Below are 24,177 nucleotides of genomic sequence, written 5' to 3'. Positions count from 1 at the left end.
CAGTTCACTTTTTTTCTCAGTGACCAATAGAAATTGAGGTTAGTGGATATGCCCTAGCCAATTGCAGTCGTTCTTCATCAGTCATTGAGTCGGATTTGTTCAGTAGACGGAAGAGAGTACACTCAGCTTTTCTCCGGAGCGGAGTGAACCAGAATTTTATCAAACGTCTGCGTCTTATCGGCTAGTTGCCACTTAATTTTAAATAACCCCCCTTGGCCTAATAAGAATCAGGTTTATCGATCGTGGAAGACAGTTGACAGTTACGGTTATCTTCAATTGTGCGCCTTTGAAGGTGGTGTCGATACACGCAATTCCTCAAGAGTGCTACGTGGTGTATTTTTGAAGTCATTTGAGTGCAGTGAACATTTAAACTTTTGAGACAGTTTTGTAAGGTGAGTGTAGTCAAAAGTGACTTCTTTTAAAATATCGTTCGTGATTTAATCTTTTTATTTTTGCCTTGCATCCTGTGTACATGTAGCCTGTGTAGGTCTTGGACATTCTAAAGCTCTTAATACTGTGGCGTTTTTGCTGAATTAGTAAATAATTGTGATAATTATTATTTTAAACTTGTAGAATGGCAGCAGCAATGGAGCTCCAGGATCAGGGTGTTTCCCCGTCGCTGATTCGGCTGTGGTCTCGTCGCATGACCCTTGCTGGCGAGGAACTAGACCTCGGGCTGCTGGACGACTTGTACAACCAAGCAGAGGTAAGTTTCACTGGCGGGTAAATACGCGGAGTCGCGGCTTCTGTAAAATTGGTGAAGTTGGTTAGCTTAGCTACTTTAATAATATGTAAAATTTACGTAAATTTACGTTTTAACGTATCCGACCTAACCTGACCAACCTTTTACTGGAATTATTTGCCTTATTTCCTAGAAACCGTGACTAGACGTTTACCCCTTCTTGGAAAACCCTACCCTTCCTATAAAATAAAACACTGGAAAACCCCATTCTTTCTAGAAAAATCTCTTTCCAGGAAAACCTAACCTTCCTGGATGGTGACGTAAGACGACAGTACACGAACATTTCTTTTTGGAAAGTATAGTGCATGCACACAATGACATTTGCTGGGGAAAAGTATGTATTGGACCATGAATTGTGGGTGATTCTAAATATTTTATAGGCTGCGTACCATTCAAATTCATGCAATAACTAATTTGTAAACTAATTATTAAATTATCATTATGTACTTTGCATTCACACAAATGTAATATTTCTGTACAAATGAAATATGTAAAACCGTAACAGAAAAATGGCACAAATGTATACACATTCGAGAATGTTTTGGGGAATAGCATCATCAGAATGTTCAACAAACCTACAATTATAGAAGAAAGGAATGAATACTGTACTGTACTACTGTCTAGCATGATAATTATAAAAAAGTTCAATAAATAAATTTTTTGTGAATAATTAATTTCTAAATTACATTTTTCTGAAATTATTTCTGGTCTGGGCTGGTGTTTTTTGGTTCTTTCAAGGAGACCAATAATAGCAATAGTGTAAATGTCAATTATGACATAAATCTTACAATGGCCTAAATATCCAACAGAAAATAAAATTTGTCAAAAATAAAATTACTTGCACTATCGCAAAGCTGTTGGCGAAATAACATTTTACCTCACATACAAGTTATACCGTAGTATTATTTATATCAGCGGTTCCCAATTCTTTTCGGCCAGGGAAACCTATGATCGACTTTTCTTTTGGCGGAACCACAACACCTTCAAAGAAAGTTATTTGACAATAATTATGCCTGCTTTATAAGACATTCGTCCTGACTTACGGAACCCCAGGTTTCCGCGGAACACCTTTTGGGAACTGCTGATCTATATGACCAACATTAGTAATTGGTACCGTGTTTTAAAAGTTGTTCTACAACATGCTGAACTTGTTCGGTATGGCGCTGGTGTGTTGTGAATAGTACGAAGGGAGACCATTTTAACAGAATGCCATAGTCAAATGAATCATATTTACCACAAACCTTTACCTAACTTTTATTTTCAGGGTGGCTCTAGGTCTGGATGATGTGGGATAGTCAGGAATCTCGGAGTTGTCAGAAATGCCTGGCTATATGTAAAAAAAAATTAACAGTAATCATTCACTTAAATTAAATTTTAATTTGAAATACAGTTTTAACCAAGTTATTTATGCTGACTATAAAGTTAAAACTGCCAAGTGTTCAATCATGTAATGCCTGTGACATGTAACTTATATTTGACCGCTCTCAAAAGTAGTAACAGTGGTAAGTATATATTTCCCAACTGTCACTTGCAAAGCAGCACAACCACCAAATAAAGTTGTTTGAAAACTATGTTGATAGAAAAAAAACAGTGGTAGTATACGTACGTACACTATTTGAACCTATTATGTTTACAAACTGTTGAGTTGAAAATTTACAAGAGAGGGAGACTTAGTTTCTGCATTCATTTCAGCTCAAAATCAGCAGAACATTTTGGATGAACATAGGATTAAGTGGCTTTTGTGAAGGAGAAAAAAGCTAGTTCCAAAAGATGTAGGGGTCTATTTTTAGTAGCAATGACATTGCTTTTGTTATCCTTAGAAAGTGTTTTTTTTTTTTTTTTTTTAATTCTGACATCCCCCAAAAAACTGGAAAGGGTATTTGAGGCAGGAGAAAGTACACAGTAAAAGATCACCAACAAATTAGCTGGAAAGGTCGGTTTGCATTGTACAAAAATTACAATCTGAAAATGTTAAGAGGAATTTTTTACTGTACTCACAGTAAAACTGGTTATAAAATTTGATACATTCTCTTTTTTAATATTAACGTAGGTAAAATTCTAATGTCGTGACTTTACCATAATTAAAATAATATAACTCTTATAATGGTGTTTTTCCAGTACTACGGATGTTTCATGGTTCACCCTGAAAATGAAAACTGCATTTATAAATGCCTACTTTTTTCTGAGAAATGACCATTTAAGTATAGGGTACATTACAAAGCTTGTGCATTGAGGCCATCATTTTTTGTTAATTGTTTTGCTATCCTGTGGTTCTCCGTAGATAACGGGGTTCATACGCCTCCTTAATATCATTAAAAAGTCCTTAATTTGTCTTTAATTGAATAAGGGCCCTTAAATATCATTAAATTTCACTAATAATCCTTAAAAACACCTTAATAAAGACTGGTAGTGTGCAAATAATGGATAAATGTGGGTGTTTTATCATTCTTTTGTTTCCTACTTGGTAGCAAACAAAACATGCACAGTACAAATTGCGAATTTCGGGCCATATGATTAAATTTTATAAGTAAAAATGTTTTGAATTTGTTTTTCATATTTAGTATCTCATATTTAAAGTAAAAAGGTATGTTTAACTGATGTTACACATGGTTTTCTGCTTCTTGATAGTGGTAAAGAAGTTCTTAAAAACTTAATTTTTTATTTCACCAGAGGGTATGAAACAAAAGTATATTTTGGATGTGTATATTTTGTGATGCAGTGGAAGGTAAAAGAAAATTTACATAAAAGTGCATCTAAAACCTGATTTTAAAGAAAGGTAAAAAAATTTTTACATGAGGTTACGTGTTAGAGCATGAAAGAAGTTGACACTTCGCGCCGCCATGCTGCTTAAAAAAAAATACTCTGTCAAGGGTTGGCGCTTAGGTTTAAAGGCACAGTTAGGATTCATATATTTTTTTAATGGTTATTAATTACCACTGCATCACAATATTTGAAAATCTAAATACAAAGTCTACACACATGTACAGAGAACCACGTGATGAAGTGGTTGCACTGAAGCACAATGGTGTCTGCCACGCCACAGCACGCCTGCTGTTACTTTTAAACAGTAATTTCATAGAAACCAGTTGGAATGTCTTTAATGTTAAAAAATATAAAAAAAAATTCCCTATTCGCAGAAAAGCAGCAACGTTAGAAATTTACCCTTTCGTTTTTACATTAAGTAGTAGTTTGCGGAAGCAAAAAATTCTGTTTAGTAAAAATGCAGTCTGCTGAAAATAAACACAATGTTTGGGAAAGAATTAAATTGCTAGGTGAATGAAATAATAAAACAAGGCTGTGGCACTGTTTGAGTACTGTTCATTGCACACACACACACACGTGTCACATGTGTGAAGGGGGATAGAGTACACCACACAGCCCTGGACTGCTTGGTGTGTACCTACAGTACATCAATATCTAGTTTGACAGTTGCACATCCATTTAAAAAAACATACATATATATTTATTATAAAAAGTGCTCACATATCTAGATTTGGTAGGGAAAGGGCATTGGTACTCAAACTGTAAGCCTGTGAGGATAAGAGAGGTATCATGCAACTTATACTCATAACTAAAGACAAGCACACAGTGTGTGCTGCGGTCAGTTCTCGGCAAGCCAGCGTTACCGGCCGCTTGCAGCCTGTCGTCCCCTCTACTGGCTCGAGAGTTCTGTGATGTTGATGTGAATTAACTCGTGTTATGTCTGCGGAGCGATAACAAACACCTGTGTGGGGTAAATATGTAGTTCAGCGGTATTTGCGAAGAAAAAAAATGTTGAAAATCCGAAAATACTTTTATTATATGCTCTTTAACTTAGTCTTTTCATCAAACCCGGCGGAGATAAGAAATTCCAAATACTTTAGGAGATATCGCCGTTCTTATTTTGCAATACAAGACCTGTGCAATCATTCGACCTTCGACATTTTTTTTATTTTGCAGTGTGTTCGTGAATGCCTAATTAATTAAAATGGTAGATTAGGTCAGGTCAGTTACATTATAAATACTTTCAAACTAAGCGGACATTAAAAATAATGTGAATTAATTTTAATGGTTGTTTAGTTTTAAAGTATTTATAATGTAACTGACCTGACCAAACAAACCGGGACAAAGGATGAACAGTAGGAACTCACGTAATTTTTTTTTTACTTATTACTTACGCAACAATATCCAAATAACAAATAAAACATTAAAATAGAAACGTTAAAAACTCGCCTAAGTTAGAGGCGGGTACATTTCCTTTGCCATTAGTATAAAATGATGTAGTCATTCACCTACATAGTGAAAAAAAAATTCATACTCGTAAACAAGAAACAATGGTTCATGCCGCATGAATGCACAGGTATTGTGATTAAAATTAAAAAATTCGATATCTCCTATAATATTTGTAATTTCTTATCTCCGCCAGGTTTAATGAAAAGAGGAAGTTAGAGCATAGAATAAAAGTATTTTCGGAATTTTAAAATTTTTTTTACAAATATTGCCCAACTAGGAAAATTTAAAAAAAAATCGATATCTCTTAAAGTATTTGGAATTTCTTATCTCCGCCGGGTTTAATGAAGAGGAAGTTAAAGAGCATATAATAAAAGTATTTTCGGATTTTTAAAATTTTTTTTTTTCGCTAATACCGCTAAACTACATATTTACCCTGTGTGGATATTGTTTCTCCCACGAGCCAAAAACAAAACGCAGGCAAAAGTTGGTTGAGACACTTGTTTTTCTCTGTTTCCTGGTCACTGCTGTCATTCCCTTCAGTTATCATGCTTCCAACTACGCCATCATGCTGCCACACGCTGTTTGGTTCCGTTATTCTTGGATTACGTTTACAGACTGCCCGTGGTCTTTCACAGAAGTCTGTGCCCGAGTGTGGAGTGATCAGTTTTTTGTAAATGGTGGGAACTATGAGTTGTGTTGTGAGTTTCTGGCATGGTGCTGCCCTGGGGAATCCTGCAAACCCCATGTGAAGCCTAATCTCGTTGAGTTGCTGCGTTGCGTGGCGAAGCGCAGGCCTTCGCACGTAGCGTGACTTCCGCCGTGCCGCGGACATGTACGCGATGTTACCATCTGTTTCTGAAGCTTGTTTCGCTACGGCATTGGTGGACTTAACTATTGAACTGTTTTGTAAGTTGAGATTGCGTGAACACTTTGTGTTGTGTTGTGTTGTGTTGTGTTGTGTTGGAGCAGCCGTGTGCTCTGTGCGCAGGACATAGACGAGTCAGTGGCGAAGAGCGGTCGCTGCAGCCCCTGCTTCCAGTACCACCAGGTGTGCGAGAGCGACCTAAGCGATGTGGAGCTCCCTGAGGTGAGTGTACTCCCTGCTCCTTGCTCCTTGCTCCTTGCTCTGCTGTCCCGTCGCGTGACTGTCCCGAGGTGATGGCTGGCAACGCAGCCAGTCCTTCGTGAACGGGCGTACCGAGCATAGTATTGTTTAACTGTGGAAAATTTATTACAATTACTCACTGTTAATTACTTGTTCACACCTCATAAATTCATCAATACTCCCCCAGGCATATGATCCCGTTAGGGTGTTATCCTGGTTAGGAGAAGAGATGTGTCTTTTACATGCCTGACACTGTTACCAGTGCCAAACGGTATCCCTAACGGGATCATATGCCTGGGGGAGTATTGATGAATTTATGAGGTGTGAACTTAAGTTACATGTTAATTACTTGTTATGCTGAATGTAGATGCCTCTTGTCCTCTTGTGTCCGCATACCACTGCCCCCATTTCCCACTCGCGTGTGCCACGTGGCTAACTGCACCTTGCTGACGTCGCCCCGGGTCGTCTTCACCCGCGAAGTCGCAGCACAGTTGCTTGTCGCTGGAGGACTCGCCTGCTCACTGTTTTCGCGAGTATGTTCAGTTACAGTATTATCAAGGTGGCACCAACCCTCTTCTAGACTCAATATCACCAGTGAGCAAGAGACTAATGAGGTGTGTAGAGCAGGCAGGCAGGCAGGCAGGAAGGCAGGCAGGCAGGCACAAGTGACTCATGCCCCATGCCGTACATTACCCTACGAGGCCGGTCGTGCTTCAGTAGACTGACTGTATGCACTGTAACGGTATGTTTGTACTTGAAGATATGTACCCTATTCATTTTCTTGGCATGTGACTGAAAAAAATATTGATGATATCCTTGAGGATATTATGGTTTCGTAATTTAATTTATGTACGTAAATCTCAATTGCTGTAATAAAGGTTTTGAAAAAATACTTAACTCCCCAGCTGAAAAAAAAACTGCCAAATTTGGTCAAAATATTGCATTATCCATTAATAAGTTCACTTCCTTTAAAAAGCTTATATTTAAGTTTCATTGTTTGTATGATGTGTAAGTTTACTTAACCTGACAGACCTTTAAGAGCATACTCTGTTCAGTGTTCCTCCTTCTGCTGCTTGAAATATAGGCATCTGCTGTTAAATTTAATGATTTTTTTTCTCTCAAGTTGCTTATGAGCTGGCTAGTCAGAGGCTTGAGCATTTTTCTTGTGTGAGAACTGATAAATACATTTGCTGATGCAACTCGTTAAATTAACATATCACTGTCCCATGTGAAAACTAAGTGTGACTGGCTTTGTGTAAGCCATTTCATAGTACATTCGTGTCTCAGTACAGAGTGAAACAACTAGAACATCTCTGAACATATGTATAATTGCTGGTGTTTGTTTTTACGTTTTTAGTAGTATCCGTGGAATAAATGAAAATGTATGTAAGTATATATATATAAATAAACACCTACATACTGCAGAACAGATAAAACTGTTTAATTATTGACTTTAAAAGGGTATTTATTATCTGCATATAAGAAAACATCAGTATTGTCATAGGGATGATTTGTTTTCAATTTGGTTTCTGTATGTCATTAGCGCTGAACGGGCACAGGAAATTAAGGAAGCCATATAAGATCGCACTTAGAAAGCTTCATGGTGTAATGAATGGCCATAAGAAGTTTAAATGGCTTCTTAAAATGTCTTAATTGAAAACATAGGTTTTAACATTTCTAGAATATCTTCCTAACAAATTGATGTATAAATATTAATAGCTAGTGTTTGGTAGACAATGTTGTTCAACTTTTTTTTTATTGTGGGTGCTCATAGAAAATTTAACCAAAACTGAATGTTGTCACACTTTGCAACAGAAAGTAGACTCTTAACTGCATGTAAGTAACTGAGGTTATCTACAAAATAAGTGAAAATAGGCCTTTTTTTATTTATGGTTACGTAGGTCAACAAAGTGACTCAATGCAGCCCTTTAAATGATATCAAAAACCAAGTTTATTTTGATAACGTGTTTCTCCTTGTTTAGAAAAAGAGGAAAAGCTTGATACTACAGTCTTTCACATTTATTTTTTCTAAATTGTTAATAAACAATTTTGTTATGTAGGTAATTGCCTAAAGTAGTAGAAATAAAGTAGGTCATAACAATGAGCATCCTACTTGTGTAGTCTGTTAAATTATCATGTTGGAAATGTATGTTTGTGGATTACAAAATTTGTTAAAGCCATGGAGTTGTACATCCCCTCAGAATGGAGAGTGGTTTCACTATATTGCCTGGCTTCAGTACTTGTTGGCCAATACGCAGAATGTTGTCTACTAAAGGTACTGTGTTCAGAGGTAAAGAAAGGAACCTGGTGTTAGGTTGTGCTGTAACTGCGAAGATGCATGGGTCATGGCAGTTGTGTTGGGGAGGGTACCTCGCTCACGCAGGGCAGAGCACGGTCGCTGTGAAGTGCCACACGGCGTGCGCCCTGGGGTTCCAGCAGGGGTTGGAAGTATAAGAATAAACAGAAAAAGTGGGATGTGATGGAGGCAGCAACAAATGGTGACGACAATTTTAAAAGCAGGGTTTGAAACACAAGATTTTTAATTCAAAAACACTCAAGTGGATATATTCCACTTTGCTGCCCCTACTGCAGGCTGGAAGCAGTTCATGAGGATGATGATGATGATAATGATGAGGATGAGGAGGATGATGACAAGGATGAGGACGATGAGGATGATGATGATGATGAGGATGAGGAGAATGATGATGATGATGATTACAAGGATGATGATGAGGAGGAGGATGATGAGGACAAGGATGATGATGATGAGGGCAAGGATGATGAGGATGATGAGGGCAAGGATGATGAGGATGATGAGGGCGATGAGGATGAGGATGATGATGATGATGAGGGCGATGATGAGGATGAGGAGAATGATGATGATGATGATTACAAGGATGATGATGAGGAGGAGGATGATGAGGACAAGGATGATGATGATGATGAGGGCAAGGATGATGAGGATGATGAGGGCAAGGATGATGAGGATGATGAGGGCAAGGATGATGAGGATGATGAGGGCGATGAGGATGATGAGGGCGATGAGGATGAGGATGATGATGATGATGATGAGGAGGGCGATGATGAGGACGAGGAGAATGAGGATGAGGAGAATGAGAATAATGATGAGGAGGGCGATGATGATGAGGATGAGGAGGATGATGATGAGGACGAGGAGGATTCTGACGAGGAGGAGAAGGAGGGCAATGACTTATTATAAAAAGTATTTAGGGAAATGAAGTGGTATTGAATGTAAGAAATATAATCACTTGGCACATGTTGTGCAGCGTGTGGACAGATGAACGAACGCCCGGGGGTGTGTTGCAGGAGGCGGTCGCGCCCAGGAAGCTGCGCGGTGAGGTGCACCTGTGTCTGGACGGCGCGATGGTGCGGGACGTCCCCGCGCGCTACACCGTGCCCGCGCCCTTGGAGCACGAGTTCCTGGCCGTGGGCGTGTGGCTGGACCCGCGCATAGCCCCTGGCTTCCGCTACCGGGTCAGGCCGGTGCAGGAGCAGGTAGGGGCGTGTCCGTCATTGCCTCCGCCTTCCTCTGTGGTCTGCTCCACTCGCTGCACATTGCCTCCGCCTTCCTCTGTGGTCTGCTCCACTCGCTGCACATTGCCTCCGCCTTCCTCTGTGGTCCGCTCCACTCGCTGCACATTGCCTCCGCCTTCCTCTGTGGTCCGCTCCACTCGCTGCGCATTGCCTCCGCCTTCCTCTGTGGTCCGCTCCACTCGCTGCACATTGCCTCCGCCTTCCTCTGTGGTCCGCTCCACTCGCTGCACATTGCCTCCGCCTTCCTCTGTGGTCCGCTCCACTCGCTGCACATTGCCTCCGCCTTCCTCTGTGGTCCGCTCCACTCGCTGCACATTGCCTCCGCCTTCCTCTGTGGTCCGCTCCACTCGCTGCACATTGCCTCCTCCTTCCTCTGTGGTCCGCTCCACTCGCTGCACATTGCCTCCGCCTTCCTCTGTGGTCCGCTCCACTCGCTGCACATTGCTCTTCCATGTTGGCTCGGACCCTTGGGAATGTAAGATCTAATTACAGACAAATATTAGTGTCATACATATATATTTCTACCATTCCTTAATGATGATACATTCAATCAAAAACTGTAATTATGAAATAATTTTTGACACTTAATGTAATATAGATATACTAAAATTATAAAAATAAAAAAAGTTAACATTTTTTTCTATATTTTTCATAGAAACACAGGAGTAGTAAGGAAATGAAAATTCACATGCATATCAGTGCCATCATGTCTCAATTCCCTAGTTACTGTACTATTTTGCAGACATTCATACAGTTATGTTTGGTGTCCTGTCAGTCAGTCTTTCTATTTTAAAATATAATAAACCATCGTGGATTTATTGTTGGCAGGACCAGTGCAACGGCCTGATGAAATCGAGCCACTTCTTCGGGGGCAGAGCCCTGACGCTGCAGAGCATCGGCAGGGGCTACGCTCGCCGCGTCACCTTCCAGCCGGACACGGACCACTTGAACGACAACGCCAACTTCTTCTGGACGGACTCCTGGCCGCTGGGATTTGCCTTTGAGCTGGTCGTGACGGCGGTGGGGGACAAGTTCACACTGCTGGACGCCAACCACATCCCCGCCGGTACTCTCGAAATACTGGAGAACATGGTAATTCATCTCAGTTCTTTGCTCGCGTGAGAAGGTAACCACACTCTTAGATACATTTTAGTCTCTGCGCACAATGCACTTGTGCTGTTTCGCTTCAATTTCAACTCGGACATTTCTGTGTGCTGTTTCTTTAATGTTTGGAGGTGTGCTGTGTCGGCATATGTTGGTGTGTGCATTTTTGTTTTTGAAACAGATGTTTGAGGTGTGTCACCATCCCCCTTGGAGGATGACGACTGCCTGATATCACTTGATATCAAAACAGCAGGCAATACCTTGCATTTCTTCCACAGGCTATTTCAATGTTGTTGATGTGTTGTGTGGCGCTGGCAGCGACATAGGTGGTATTCGTAAGTACCGCTTGCTTCTAGGCTCCTTCCGTTTAACGTACCGTTTTTCAGAAACACATTTAGTTTTGAAGCTGCTTACTTGCCAAATCATTTTTTCAATAGTATTGCAGTATTTAAAAACTTTTTTACAACATAAAATCACAAATTAATATTTTTTTTATTTTACAGAAATTTTTGATGTTATGCTGCATATTTTCCATGAATATATTTCATAGTTACTAGTATGATATTCCAAAACATAAAACCAACACAGTTAGGTAAATTTATAAAAAAAAAGTACATATTTTAACTGTAAATGAAGTAGACTTATGACATTAAGAGTGAAAAATGTTATACTGTGAGATGTTTAATTATTGGCAATTGTTTCAGGCCTCTCAGGAAGAGATGAGTCATGTTGTACTTCCGGGTGGTTCTGTGGAAAAGACTGTCAAGCTGAGAATACTGTGCAAAGTGGAATGGTTTGACGGCCGAAACGCCGAGGTTGCTCCGGTGAGTGAGCGTGATAAGTGCATGTGTGTGAGCTGTTTGTTCACAGTCTTGTACTGTGGTTATGATTTTCACTTATACCTATTATGAGCCTGTTTACTTTGCATCACCATTACAAGGTGTTCATAAATGATTACCCTGGTTACAAAACATAACTCATGATTGAATACAGGCAAAGAAACGTGCATGAACTCATGGAAGTTTTCGACCACACAGAAATGACTTAATAAATTGTCAATGTGTGCACCCCTGGTTGCACGCAACACATGGCATTGGTATTCAGTCTCATGCCACACATTCTGCAAAGTTTCTGGTGTGATTCTCTCAGTGGCATCTCTGATGCGCTGTCGCAAGGTCACGTCAGGGACTGTTGTTTGGTACACAGTCTTTTACATAACCCCAAATAAAGAAATCTAAGGGGGTAATGTCTGGAAATCTTGGGGGGCCAAGCAATTGGACCATTTCTGCCAATCCACGCATTTTGGAACATTTCATTAAGATAATCGCGAACATGAACTGCCCAATGAGGGGGAGCACCATCTTGCTGAAAGAATAATTTGCTGCATTTCCTGTGGTTGAGGAGAAGCATAGTTCAACATGTCTAGGTACACATTGCCATTGTTTGTGTACCTATACATTGTCTGTTAACTGTTGTTCTGCTGGCATGAAATGTTGCCTCATTGAAAAAACAAACACAAGTCAAGATATCATTATCATTCCTGTTCAACAAGTCATTGGCAAATTGTTCATGTCCATGATTGTCAGGCAGTAATGCCTGAACAATTTCAGGGTCTACCTGCAACAAGAAATGCACAGTTAGTATCATAAAAATGACAAACTATTAGACCTGTATGTATATTAAAATTTATATATATATATCAAAAAGAATTGTTATTATTCATATTTGATTCGTTTTTGATTATTAACACTTTGGAAAAGCAAATATTCAGTCGTTTAGGAATAGGGCTATGCGGGATCTCGAAAGTCTGGAAAAATTTCGGGATCACAGATTTTCTCGTCGGGCAAGGACAACATTTCCGCAGGTTTTTTGTAATAATTTATGGTTATTTATATGGAGTTTTTTTTACTACATCTGACAACTAAATATTGAGAATAATAATATAGTAAAGCCGGATTTAACACAGTAATTATGAATCACTACTAACACGTTATCAGCTAAAGTATTTTACGGAGAAGGTAGTCCCGGCAGGTCGTTAAAAAACATTAAAACGCTGCGCGGGTGTTAAAGCTAACAGTTTTCAGATCAGAGGGTAGAAGCACTTCATTTTATAAAAATGTACATTGTATATTTTTTAATATGTATTTTCTTGCTACAGTAGACCAACGGGGATTGTCGCAGTGGTAACAGCGGGCGGGTGTGTGGTCTGCAGGTGAGCGGAGTGGCGATGGTGGTCAAGCCGCGAGGCGAGTCCGCGGCCTCGGTGTCCCGCGTCACCAAGGTCAGCATCGGCGCCCAGAAGCGAGGCTACATCCTCACACCCGGCGTGAACGACAAGTGCAGGCGCGTCACCGTCCGAGGCAGGGCCATCGGGGACATCCCCACCCAGTACACGGTCACCGGTCTGGACGCCTACGAGATGCCCGTCATCGGTGAGTTGCCGTTCTCGTTCTGTCGGGGCGACGCCCTGGAGCGAGGGAGGGGGGGACGCTGACATGTCTGCCCTGTCCGCAGGCACGTACGTGGACCCGCGGATCCTTCCCGGCTTCCACTACAGGGTCCGGCCGGCCGGCAGCAAGCGCCACCTCTTCGACGGCAGGCCGCTGAAGCTCGCGAGCATCGGCGCCGGGTACGGCAAGAGGCTCACCTTCGCGCCGGACGAGAACGCCCTGAACACGCCTACCAACTACTTCTGGAGCGACTCGTACCCCGACGGGCTGGGGTTCGAGCCCCGGGCGGTGATGGTCGGAATGAAGTTCGAGATCTTCACGGGCGGGCAGAACATCGGAGAAGCGACCGTGTTCAGAACTGACCTGCCCCAGGTGGAGGTGAAGCAAGAAGTGGTGAGTACTTAACGTTCTCTGACTATAACCAAGGTTTTTATTTGTGCGCATAAGACCAGCCTTAAGTTTTAAACTCTTAAAAATTGCAGACTTTGGTAAGAGCAATCCATGATAAGTTTTAGACTGTAACTCGGACTGAGAGAAGTGTTTGTGTCAAAGTATCAACCCAAATGCAACATGCAAAATATACCTCTGCTTAAATCAGAAATTTTAATTTTCCATGGTTTCTTAGTATCAATTCCAAATGCACAGTATAAATATATATTTCTTGCTTGCCTGTTAAATACCGTTACACCTTATGTACCATTCATTTTAGTGGTGCACCGATGCGGATACCGATGAATCGTAATCAGCGATTATGGGTACTTACCGATTAATCGTAATCGGCGATTATCTTAACGATTACTTTGCCGATTATTTACGTCCCGGCGTAATTAAGTAGGTTTTTACCGTGTAATATTTTGTTAAACATTTTAGGACAAAATACGGTAATATTTGTATATATTACAAAATTCATCTAACTGCGTCATTTCATAATTACAGATATTTCGTTAAGTTTAATAAATCTCAGTGCCTCAAACAATAAAAAATGCATTTTTCCTACACGTTTATTTACGTTTCGTCTTTTGTTTAGTGGCCTTGTACATTACGTATAGCCAGAGAAGTAAAATAGATGGCACGCAATCAAAATACCACAAGCAGTTGCAGTGGATTCTATGACAAATCGATCTTTTTGAGTCGTAGTAGCGGTTCAAAATCGTGGTCCCGATACCTTCTAGTTTTTATCACTGCGTTTTACAAACTCGTTATGGGCGTCTTTGGTAACATTATCCGTTTGTTATTTGTATGTGACGTGAAAACTGAAAAAGTATTTATAATTTTATATATTCAGTCAACATAAATAAAATCACATGTGCTAGAGTTGGTTTTTAGTCATTTTTATATACAGTAGAACCCCTGTCATACACTTTTCAACGGAGGGCACAAAAATGGTGTATGATGCGGGAAAGTGTATGAAAAGGGAATGGCAATAATAAAATTTTTTCCAATCTAGCATACCAGCACAATGTCAGATTAAACTTCAATACATAATGTGTGAATAATTGCATTATATAAATGAAAGATATGAATTAATCATTATATATACATATAATAAAACCACCAGAAATGTAAAATATAGTCCATAATCAAGTAAAGCAGTCATTTCTTGGAGGGGGGGGGGGGGGAAAGCCACCAAGCCTAAATTAGAAATAAAATTAATTAGGCTATTGTGAAAAGAAAATCAGAAATTTTTGCTTGTTTGTTTCATTTTACAAACAACTTTATGCAACAGAACAATTTTCAATAAAATTTTAACTTGAGAAACTTAAAATACAAAACAATCCGATCGTAAGAAAACAATAACAAACGGGTATATTCAATTCAAAGATTAATGAATGCACAAAATATGATATCCGTGCCTTGGTAAAGCGCGGCACCATTTTCATAATCATTGCTAGTTTGCGCCACTAGTCTCGCTTGGTGCGGGCCATAGATGCTACTAGCGAAGTGCACAGTCTTCCTGATACTATCCATATCTATGGTGCGATAAAGTTATTTTCTTACGTTTGCAAAGGTAAACAATGAACGTTTTTCAAAATAAAAGCATTAAAACGTATTTTATCAGGAGGAATATAACCAAAAAATTTGTGAATTTTAGGACTTTTCCGCTTTGTAAAAACATATGAAACGGGAAATTAATGATTTTATAAGTGTATGTTCCAGGAAAGAAAACCATTGTAAATATAGTACTTTCGGCGGGACCAAAATTAATTGGCGTATGAAACGGGAACGTATCATCGAGGTTCTACTGTAATTATAGTGAGATGGCGAGTAGGGAGAAAAAAACGTGAAGTGTGGAAATATTTTTTAATAAACTCAAGTGAACAAAATAAAGCAGCATGTTTACATTGTTAAACGGTAATTTCTTGATGCAACCTTATGTGATAGTCGATGATAATTCTAGTTTACCGCAACAAAAACTTACCCATTGTAAATTACAATTATTAGACTGTAGTTCAAGTTGTTTACAATAACAAATATTTAAATAGAAGTTAATTTAATTTCCCCTTTCAATGACTTAATAGTGTATTTTATATATTTTTATACTGTTATTATAACTGTATTCTCAATTTTACCTAATCTTGTTATTAAATTCACATGGGAATAAAAAATTTTGTGTGCATTATTACACTTAAAAAAATTTCTTCATTATAATCTGTAACTGAATCGGTATCTGCCGATTATTGCTCTCGTAATCGAATCGGTAATCGGTAAAGTCATATCGGTGCACCACTAATTCATTTCTTTAAAATTAATGAAGACCTACTTTAAACATGAATTAAATTAATACAGTAAAACCTTTTTGTTGCGACCCCATTTATTGCGATCACCTCTCTATTACAACCCGATTTCGAGGAACCGTGAAAAAATTGCCGAAAATCTGACAGAAAATAAGTTTCTTGTGGTGAGTAGCGTGTTAATGCGTTTCTCTTGCCGAGTGCTGTACTGCAGTAAGCAGCGCATATCTAAAAATAGATACCACTTCCTGTCGACCGCTGTCAGCGCTTAACAAAACCCCCCCCCCCCCCCCAAATCAACAGAAAATTTCGGAAAACATCTATTACGACCCTATTCCTGGGAACCGTGAGGGGTCGTTTCAGAGAGGTTTGACTGTATGTATTGTCGTAAACATTTCTTGATTTTGTAGTAAAAGAAAACAGTGGATTGTGCGTGGTTGCTGCACGACTGTGAGGTGGACCGTGTGTGGTGCAGGTGAGGGACGAGGAGGGGCGTGCCACGGCGGTGAAGCACATCCTGGTGGACGTGACGTGCCACGTGCGGCTGCGCACGGAGACGCGGGAGCACGCGGAGGACATGCGCGTGTCTGGCACGGCCGTGGCGGAGCGCGGCCCGGGCCAGCCGTGCGCCGTGCTGCGCCGCGTGCAGGACATCGGCCTGGACTCGCAGCTCAACGTGCTGTTCCTCGCGCGGCAGGCGGAGCTGGTGTTCCTGCCGCTCTGAGCGCCTCGCCGGTGCCGTGTTGCGTTTCCATAGCATCATTACCGTTTAGAAACAAACTTGCGATTGAGATCGGAGACTCCACAATCTATCATTTAAGTGAATTCCCAAAATTCTAGCACCTTCATGCATGTATTAGAAAAGGTTTAGTTGAAGAAAATATTTTGCTTTGCGATTTTTTTTCGATGAGCCGTGCAGGCAGGGCCGCAACTAGAGTCTCTGGCACCCGGGGCATGAATGGATTCATGCGCCCGCCCCCCCTCTTGTTTTTGCACATACCACACCAATAAAGCAGGGGGTCTGGGGGCTCTCCCACGGAAAAATGGTGCTATTTAAGCATTTTCCATACCTACATGTAACAGTTTCTGTGCTACTGTAACTTCCATGCATGAACCCACTATGTCTATAAAGTAGTCCGTATAATCACTAGACTTGTTCATTAAATATGTTGAGACGTTATATTGTAAATCAGATTAGACATTCCTGGCATGCAAGTTAAAAAACTTTTTACCAGTTACCAGTTGTAGTAGGAATTACAATGCAAGCGATTTCGGCGCCCCCACAGCTTTGCGCCCGGGGCGTATTCACCACTTACCCCCCCCCCCCCCCCTAGTTGCGGCCCTGCGTGCAGGATGTAGAGGTTCGGAGGCACTCCGCTGAAACGCCGGGAATCTTCACATTTCTGGAACATTAGAGGATAAACACCTGTAAACTTAGCGTATATTTCCTGTGAGTGCATCGTGATTTTGCACGCTTGCAGTATTAAATTTTTTTCAGTTGCACCAGAAGTCTGAAAGTATCTAAAAAAAAAAGTTTTTTAATATTTATTAATTATTTAAGTAGCTTGTGTTATGTAAATAACTGTAGGATTTTGAGAACTGTCCTGTTAATTTTACTCAAAAGTTTGCAGCAAAATGTGAATCTTAATGTGAAATGTGCACTGGTTTGCTATTCTTCTCGAAACAGTATACTGTAGTTTCAAGGCAAGGTAACAGATAAATGCCAAATTTACATGGCTCAAAGCAAACCATACCTGCTTATTCTTAAATTGTCTGAGCTACATTTTATTTATGTAGATGCATGGAATGGTGTGAAATGTCAATATTTTACACACATGTGGTTTCAAAATCATTCATTCCTACTGACCTATGCACGAGAGATTAGCTTATTTTTATCAATTTTTTTTAGAGTAAGTGGTTAATTATATTCATTTGGGTATTTTGTACTGGTATATTTTAATGTATCGAATGTTTTAAAATTATTTTAAAATTTGTAATAATTTTATAATTCTGTTTAATGTATATTATTTTATACCAAATAAATTTAAAAGATATGCTTTTTATATATTATGTCTTTAATGAAATCTCTTTACCTTCTACTTTCCTGCATTATCAGGTAGAAATATTAATATTTGATTAGCCACAACATTGAATTTCTTTGACTTCAGTGCGATTTACATTTTCATAACTATTCATCCACTTTTATAGAAACCTTCACGAAGCCTAGAGTTAAAAAGGAACTTGTGCCTACCTTTGAATAATTACACCAAAAACAGCTAACGCACACTCATACTTTAAACAGAACTTTCACCTCTATTTGTGGCTTTGTTGTTCATTCTAATTAAAAATTGGTTAGTCAGTCCTGAAAAAAACTGTGTATCACTTTCTTAAAAGTTAAAGGACCTGATCTTTTAAGACAAAAAATGACAATTTAATGAATTTAACATATTTAGCCGGCAACTGCATTTCACCATCACAAAATCTTGGGAAAATAAATAACGTCACTCTTATTAATCTCAGATTTTGTTTTTTGAAAGTAAATTTTTTTCCGACCTTGAGCTTCGATACATAGTTCTGTTTGTTCTCATTGTTATTTTACTAGGATTCAAATGCAAATAATCTTAAAAAGCATGCGAGCAGTCATGAAAAATGAGAAGCCAAATTGAAATCACCAATATGAAAAGCACTTTGCACACTACAAGTGATGTGAAACAGATTACACACGAGCACATATTTGGCAGTAACATTTAAGCCCTACCAATAATTTCTAATATAAACCAACCAAATTCAACAAAAATTTTTAGTGGTTCCTGTTACGTGATAAAATGATTTCAGTGCATCTTATACCATGTTGGTTCATGTCCTAAATACAATGGTTGTATAGGGATTCTACTGAAAACAATATTCGAGCAGAATGTGTAATGCTTATTGGGTTTCTGTTTTCCACTTTCTTTTTCCATGTGCTGCAAAGTTAGTTGGAGTATACATATACACTTATACATTTAGGGAAATATACATAAAATAAATAATCAATTTTAAAAGTTTAACACACTTTGTGCTGGTCTCGGTGAACAAAATCTTTGATTCAGAATTGTTAATACCCTCTTTTATTGCATAATCGTCGCACCCATATTTTATGCCATCAAAATTGGAATAAAAAAACTTCTCGCATAAACGTTGCATGTTTTTGATCCCGCTATTAGATGCCGAGCGCTTTGTTGGGGTATTTTTTCTGTATAAAAGATGTATTTTTAGTAGAAATCTAATAGTTATTCGGACATTACCACTTACTTATTTAATTAACGATAATACGAAATTGTCTGACGTGTAAATTTTCTTTTAAAGACTTTTAAAACATTATAACCTTCATCTGTTCGTCTGTGTCGCCACGGTTTACCGCTTACAAAAATGTACCGCTTACAAAAATGTAGCCAGCGTTCGGTGCAATCATTTAAGTTTTGGTTATGTTGCTTCCCATATAGAGCACGCACACGTAGTTGAATATCGATATCTTGCCGATGCATGCAACGGGCTCTCTATCAGGTGCCGAATTAACTACATTTGATAGCCCGCATTCTTTCTTTGTAAACGGCAATAATTATGCGTTGGTTTACGTCACAGATTCAAGTCGCTTGTGTTCGTGTCACATATTTAGTTTTTCTATTTAAAGTTGAAGAAAGGTTTTTTTTTTAATGAATGATTAAAATAGTTTGGCATGCACTTGTATACTCCACCTTTTTTTAAATAATGTACTTTCCATGAACGGGTTTTGTTTTCATGAATAACTTTACCTAACAAAATTTTTTTTTTTCCCGCATAATCGTCGCACCCCTACTTTTTAAACTTGAATTTAGAAGAAAATAGCTACGATTATGCGAGAAAAAAGTCTCTTTGAAATGGCAGTTACATTAATTCATAAATTGTGCATTTAATAACACACAGGCTCAAGGATATTACTACAGAAGTTCTCTGGAGAAACTTTGGGCACATGTGGAGCGAACAAAAGTCTTTATGAAAATGTTAAATTAGTCAAAATTTGTTTTAGCACAACACTTGGAAGATATTCACAGAGTTCAGGTATTTTCAGGGTGGCCACAGACTGTGAAAACTGGAAACATTCAGGGAATTTTTTGAGATAAGCTTGTTTCTGCATTGTAATGGTTTCTTCGATGGTCAGCCGTTATAAAAACGTTTGTTGAAAAAGAACTGTGCACTGCTTATTCAAATCTTGACACAGCTGTAAGGCAATGCTGCTGCATAGCACAGGTTCCTTCAAGCGCGAATGTTGGTTATCCTGCTGTTGCTTAATAAACAGACATCTTAGTGCATGTGGTTTAAAAGTACATATTTTTGTGAAAAAGATGTTGCGATTATCCACAGCAGTTGAAAACCCTAAAATTATTTAGGTAAATTGATGAGGAAATGGGAAATTATGCTATGGGAAGAAAGTTGGCATATACAAGACGAGAAAGAAAATAAATTGGTGGCAGACATTTTAGTGGCACGTCACTGCAGTAAATAAAACATCTTTGGTCTGTACGGTACTCATTTTTCATCTGACTTTTTTTTTTTTTACTAATTTCATGGTAAACTATATCATTCACAGTTTAATCCATAAATAAAATATTTACTGCCTAATATCTGTAGACTTGTGTTTACAATTTACTTTTTGAATTTTAAAGGTAGTTTTTAAACTTTTAATAGTTTTCTTGTGGCAAAAATATAGTGCTAACGAAAATATACCTAACTTGTAGATGTCTACAATGGTACTGAGGATGCTATATTTTTTACAGAAAACCTTGAAGGCATTTTATAATATGGAATGGTTATGCAAGTCCAGAACAAAAAATTAATAGTTGTAATATGGTTCTAAGGTCCATGTTTAAGCTTGGTACGAGACTTATATATTTTTGGTTATGATCTAAATATCAGGGGTGCAAGGTTTATTCAATAGCACAGCTTACAAAGTTCTAAAAGGAGAACCACTTTTTTGAAGGAAAAAAACCCCTTAAAAACTCCAAATAGCATAATTTTACTTCCTGACATGTTTTACAATCATTCTTTAGGAGGGTGTTGTGATACAAGTGGTGAGGTCAGGTTACATATTACACATACTGTAATACTGTGAAAATGATCAGTTAGGTTAACTATATTAAAAATCCTGAAATATTATTTAATGTAGCTAACTTAAACTAACCAAACATCCTTAATATTTTAAGTTTTTTAAGATCATATGTTAACTAGTGTGTTGATTTTCTACAGCCCACATAAATTTTAATATTTACAAAAAAAGCTTAAAGGGTTCTATAATATTTTGTAACATATGTATTTTTTTCCATAAGTCTTTAAATTATTTATAATATTTTGCATTCATGTAAGCAAATGAAGTACTTTGCAATGTTTAGTTGCATGCATGACATAAGTGTATTTGACGTACTACTGTTAGTTTAAGCTTAGTTTTAGAGTAATATTTTTTTAAAATAAATTAGTGCCTTTAATATATTTACAGTTAACTGCTATTGTATTGCGAGAATGTTGCTAATGAGTAATGTTCATTCTAATTAAATGCTCCTGAAAATAACTTCTGAATTTTATTGAGTTAGCCTGCTACAATCATGTTCCTTAAATTTAAAACTGTCTATAGTTGTTTGTTGAAATTCAAATGATTAAAGAAACAGTGAACATTTAGGCTTGCACCCTTATGGTGAAAATACAGCTCTGATTAGTAATTCTATGGCCGTTGCTGTTACAAGTGGTATGGGGTGTGGGGATGTGCGTTGCTACTCTGTAGTGACCCACATAATATTGTATGCTTTCATGTGAATACATCACATGGATTCTTATTTTCTCACTACTTTTAACCATACAACTCATTTTACCAAAATATGTGTCTTATTTAAAAAGAAAATTATCTACAGGCAATAGGTTTTGTGTTTGTCATGTTAAATAATAAAAAAATAAAGGTCAGGACAAAATCACGTAATATTAAAACAAGATACAGTGAAACCTCTTTAATACAAACCTGAAGGGACCTAAAACTTTGCAGTTTGTATTAACGAGGTTTGTATTAACAGGTGCATATGCTCACATTAATAATAATCGACAAAATCAAGTATTGATTTTTTACTCGAAAATTAGTCAAATAGAGAATTAAAGAGGCTTGAAAAATTCATTGATTTTTTTCTGCACTTTTTTAGTTGCATAAATGTCCTTTACTGCACTGCAAAGTTTGTCGAAGGAAGACAAGACATCAGTGTCTACATCACTAGCAGCCAGAACATTTTCCAAGACAATTAATGCTGAAGAAGCTTCATTTCTGCTTGGAAGTTCGTGAACATCGTCATCCACATCATCACTCTCTTCTTCTTCTCCATCTTCACATACAACTGGAACAACTTTGTCCAGCTCACTTTCACATTCATTCACTGGTGCAGCTTTTGTATACACATTATCATCAACATGAACATAATCTTTGAAGTTGCCAGAAGCACCATGTTGCTGAAGTTCTTCCCAGCCTTCCACTAGGTCTGAACCATGGAGTTCAGAAGTTAGGGAGTAGGTGTGTGTAATCTCTGCTGTGTTAACAGTTGAAGTCAAAACAAAAAACGACCACGCCCCCTTGTGAGAGCAAAACATCACTGGTTGCAATGCATTTAAATGCAGAATACTGTATTTTGTTAATCCGATATTAGCTACCAACGGCGTATATGTGCAAGTTTATCTTGTTAAGATTATGAAATGAAATATAATGTTGTGTTGCAAGACTGTAACGTGTGATTTTTTAGTAGAAATAAGGCAATAAATCCCGATATATGTAATGACGAAATGGGTTATAAAATTAATTTATTGCTTACTTAACAGCATTCAGGTAGGGTGCATTGATGTTATTTAGGCAGTATGTTGTGTCAATAACATTATAGTACCCTTGTTTACATTATTTGTGCTTAAAGAAGGTTTTTTTTCGTCATTTCATTTATCGGACTATTACAATGTTAAAGATATTAGCTTATTACCTACATGTTACTGTAAACGAAATGAACAAATTAACTGATATTTAAATTCTCGTCGTAATTATTAGGCCTATGTGTATGGATGTATTAGCTGTCACGAGCCCACTCGCCTATATTAACTTGTACATGCTACAACTTTTGCATTTTATTTATATATTTATTTATTGCAGTGGCCACGCAATAGTAAACATACCAGTAGTTTCTTCAGAGCTAAATTAGTCCTTTGCACGAATATTTCACTTTAAGAGCCAGTACTGTAAAGTAACAGTAATAACAGAGGGCACACATGCCTACCTGCAGCAATGTTGCAGTGATTACATTTGCAACTTTTTTTTTTTTACTATAGCGATTCCAAGTGTTATATATTTATACTGTCTACGTTTTAATTATTTTTCATCCCACAATTTTAGCCTTGAATGTGTGCCTTAAGCTTCTTTGAGATCAGTGAGGATTATAAAATGCTAGTGAAGATATATTTAAATCGAAAATTATATTTTTGTATTTTTTGTTCTCATAGGGGGCAATATTTACCCACAATTTCCCTAATATTCATATCCATTCAACTATAGATTTGCAAAAATTAGTTCATAGAAATTTTTTCTAGGAAACCTAATTATTTTTGTCAAGATTTTTTCTTGGTTTCCCTTACTTGATGACACACATAAATACTATGTAGCAATAACCAATCAATACTTACTAAGACTGCATATAAATACAAAAAATACTTATGTTTCTGATTTGTAATAGGTAAAACAGTTATTCTTGAATGGAATAACAAGATCACTTGAAGCTCAAAAGGAAGAATGCATACATAGCTACTAGAAGTTTGACTCAAAAATTCTCATTGACCCTTAAACAAAATTGTCTTCGTAAACATCTTTTGAACAGAATCACTAGTTTAAATTATATTCTTAGCAAAATAATTGAACCTTATACAAACATACTTATCAGAAACTGCTTTTGTCAAATAAACAATATGATTATTCAATGGGGACATGTCATGCATATGCTGATTCAAAGAGGAAAAAAATGTCTTTTCGTCTTACAAATACTTTGCACGTCCTTAGACAGGTATGTTATTCCACCTCTATCTTTCTGTGCAATTAATGAATTTTCAGCATTTCCCTCTGGCAACTGGTACATCTTAAATTGGTAATTCCTGAAAAACACTAAAAATATTTTACAGCATTTTTAATGTAGCTATACTAACCTAACCTACAATCTAGTGTTGTTACTAACCTAGCCTAATCAAACACTATCCACATTT

At 37.9% G+C, this 24,177-nt stretch overlaps 1 protein-coding gene across 1 annotated transcript; it reads left to right on the top strand.

Annotated features, from left to right (window-relative positions):
- The first annotated feature begins 63 nt into the window (after nucleotides 1-63).
- On the top strand, nucleotides 64-22,670 carry LOC134540543 (uncharacterized). The gene is made up of 9 exons (XM_063383348.1): nucleotides 64-392; nucleotides 574-706; nucleotides 5,943-6,041; nucleotides 9,387-9,575; nucleotides 10,443-10,706; nucleotides 11,423-11,542; nucleotides 12,931-13,150; nucleotides 13,233-13,561; nucleotides 16,376-22,670. The coding sequence occupies exons 2-9, from the start codon at nucleotides 575-577 to the stop codon at nucleotides 16,622-16,624; spliced, it is 1,602 nt and encodes a 533-aa protein (XP_063239418.1). The 5' UTR covers nucleotides 64-392; nucleotide 574; the 3' UTR covers nucleotides 16,625-22,670.
- The last annotated feature ends 1,507 nt before the right edge of the window (nucleotides 22,671-24,177 follow it).

Source organism: Bacillus rossius, chromosome 17, assembly GCF_032445375.1.
Source record: "Bacillus rossius redtenbacheri isolate Brsri chromosome 17, Brsri_v3, whole genome shotgun sequence".
In the NCBI taxonomy this organism is placed as follows: Eukaryota; Metazoa; Arthropoda; class Insecta; order Phasmatodea; family Bacillidae; genus Bacillus; species Bacillus rossius.
This window is presented reverse-complemented; position numbering and strand designations above follow the sequence as displayed.

Coding starts and splice junctions, on each gene's coding strand:
- LOC134540543 (XM_063383348.1), top strand. CDS start 575: ATGGCAGCAGCAATGGAGCTCCAGGATCAGGGTGTTTCCCCGTCGCTG. Junction 6,042..9,386: donor GCGATGTGGAGCTCCCTGAG/GTGAGTGTACTC, acceptor GGTGTGTTGCAG/GAGGCGGTCGCGCCCAGGAA. Junction 9,576..10,442: donor TCAGGCCGGTGCAGGAGCAG/GTAGGGGCGTGT, acceptor TATTGTTGGCAG/GACCAGTGCAACGGCCTGAT.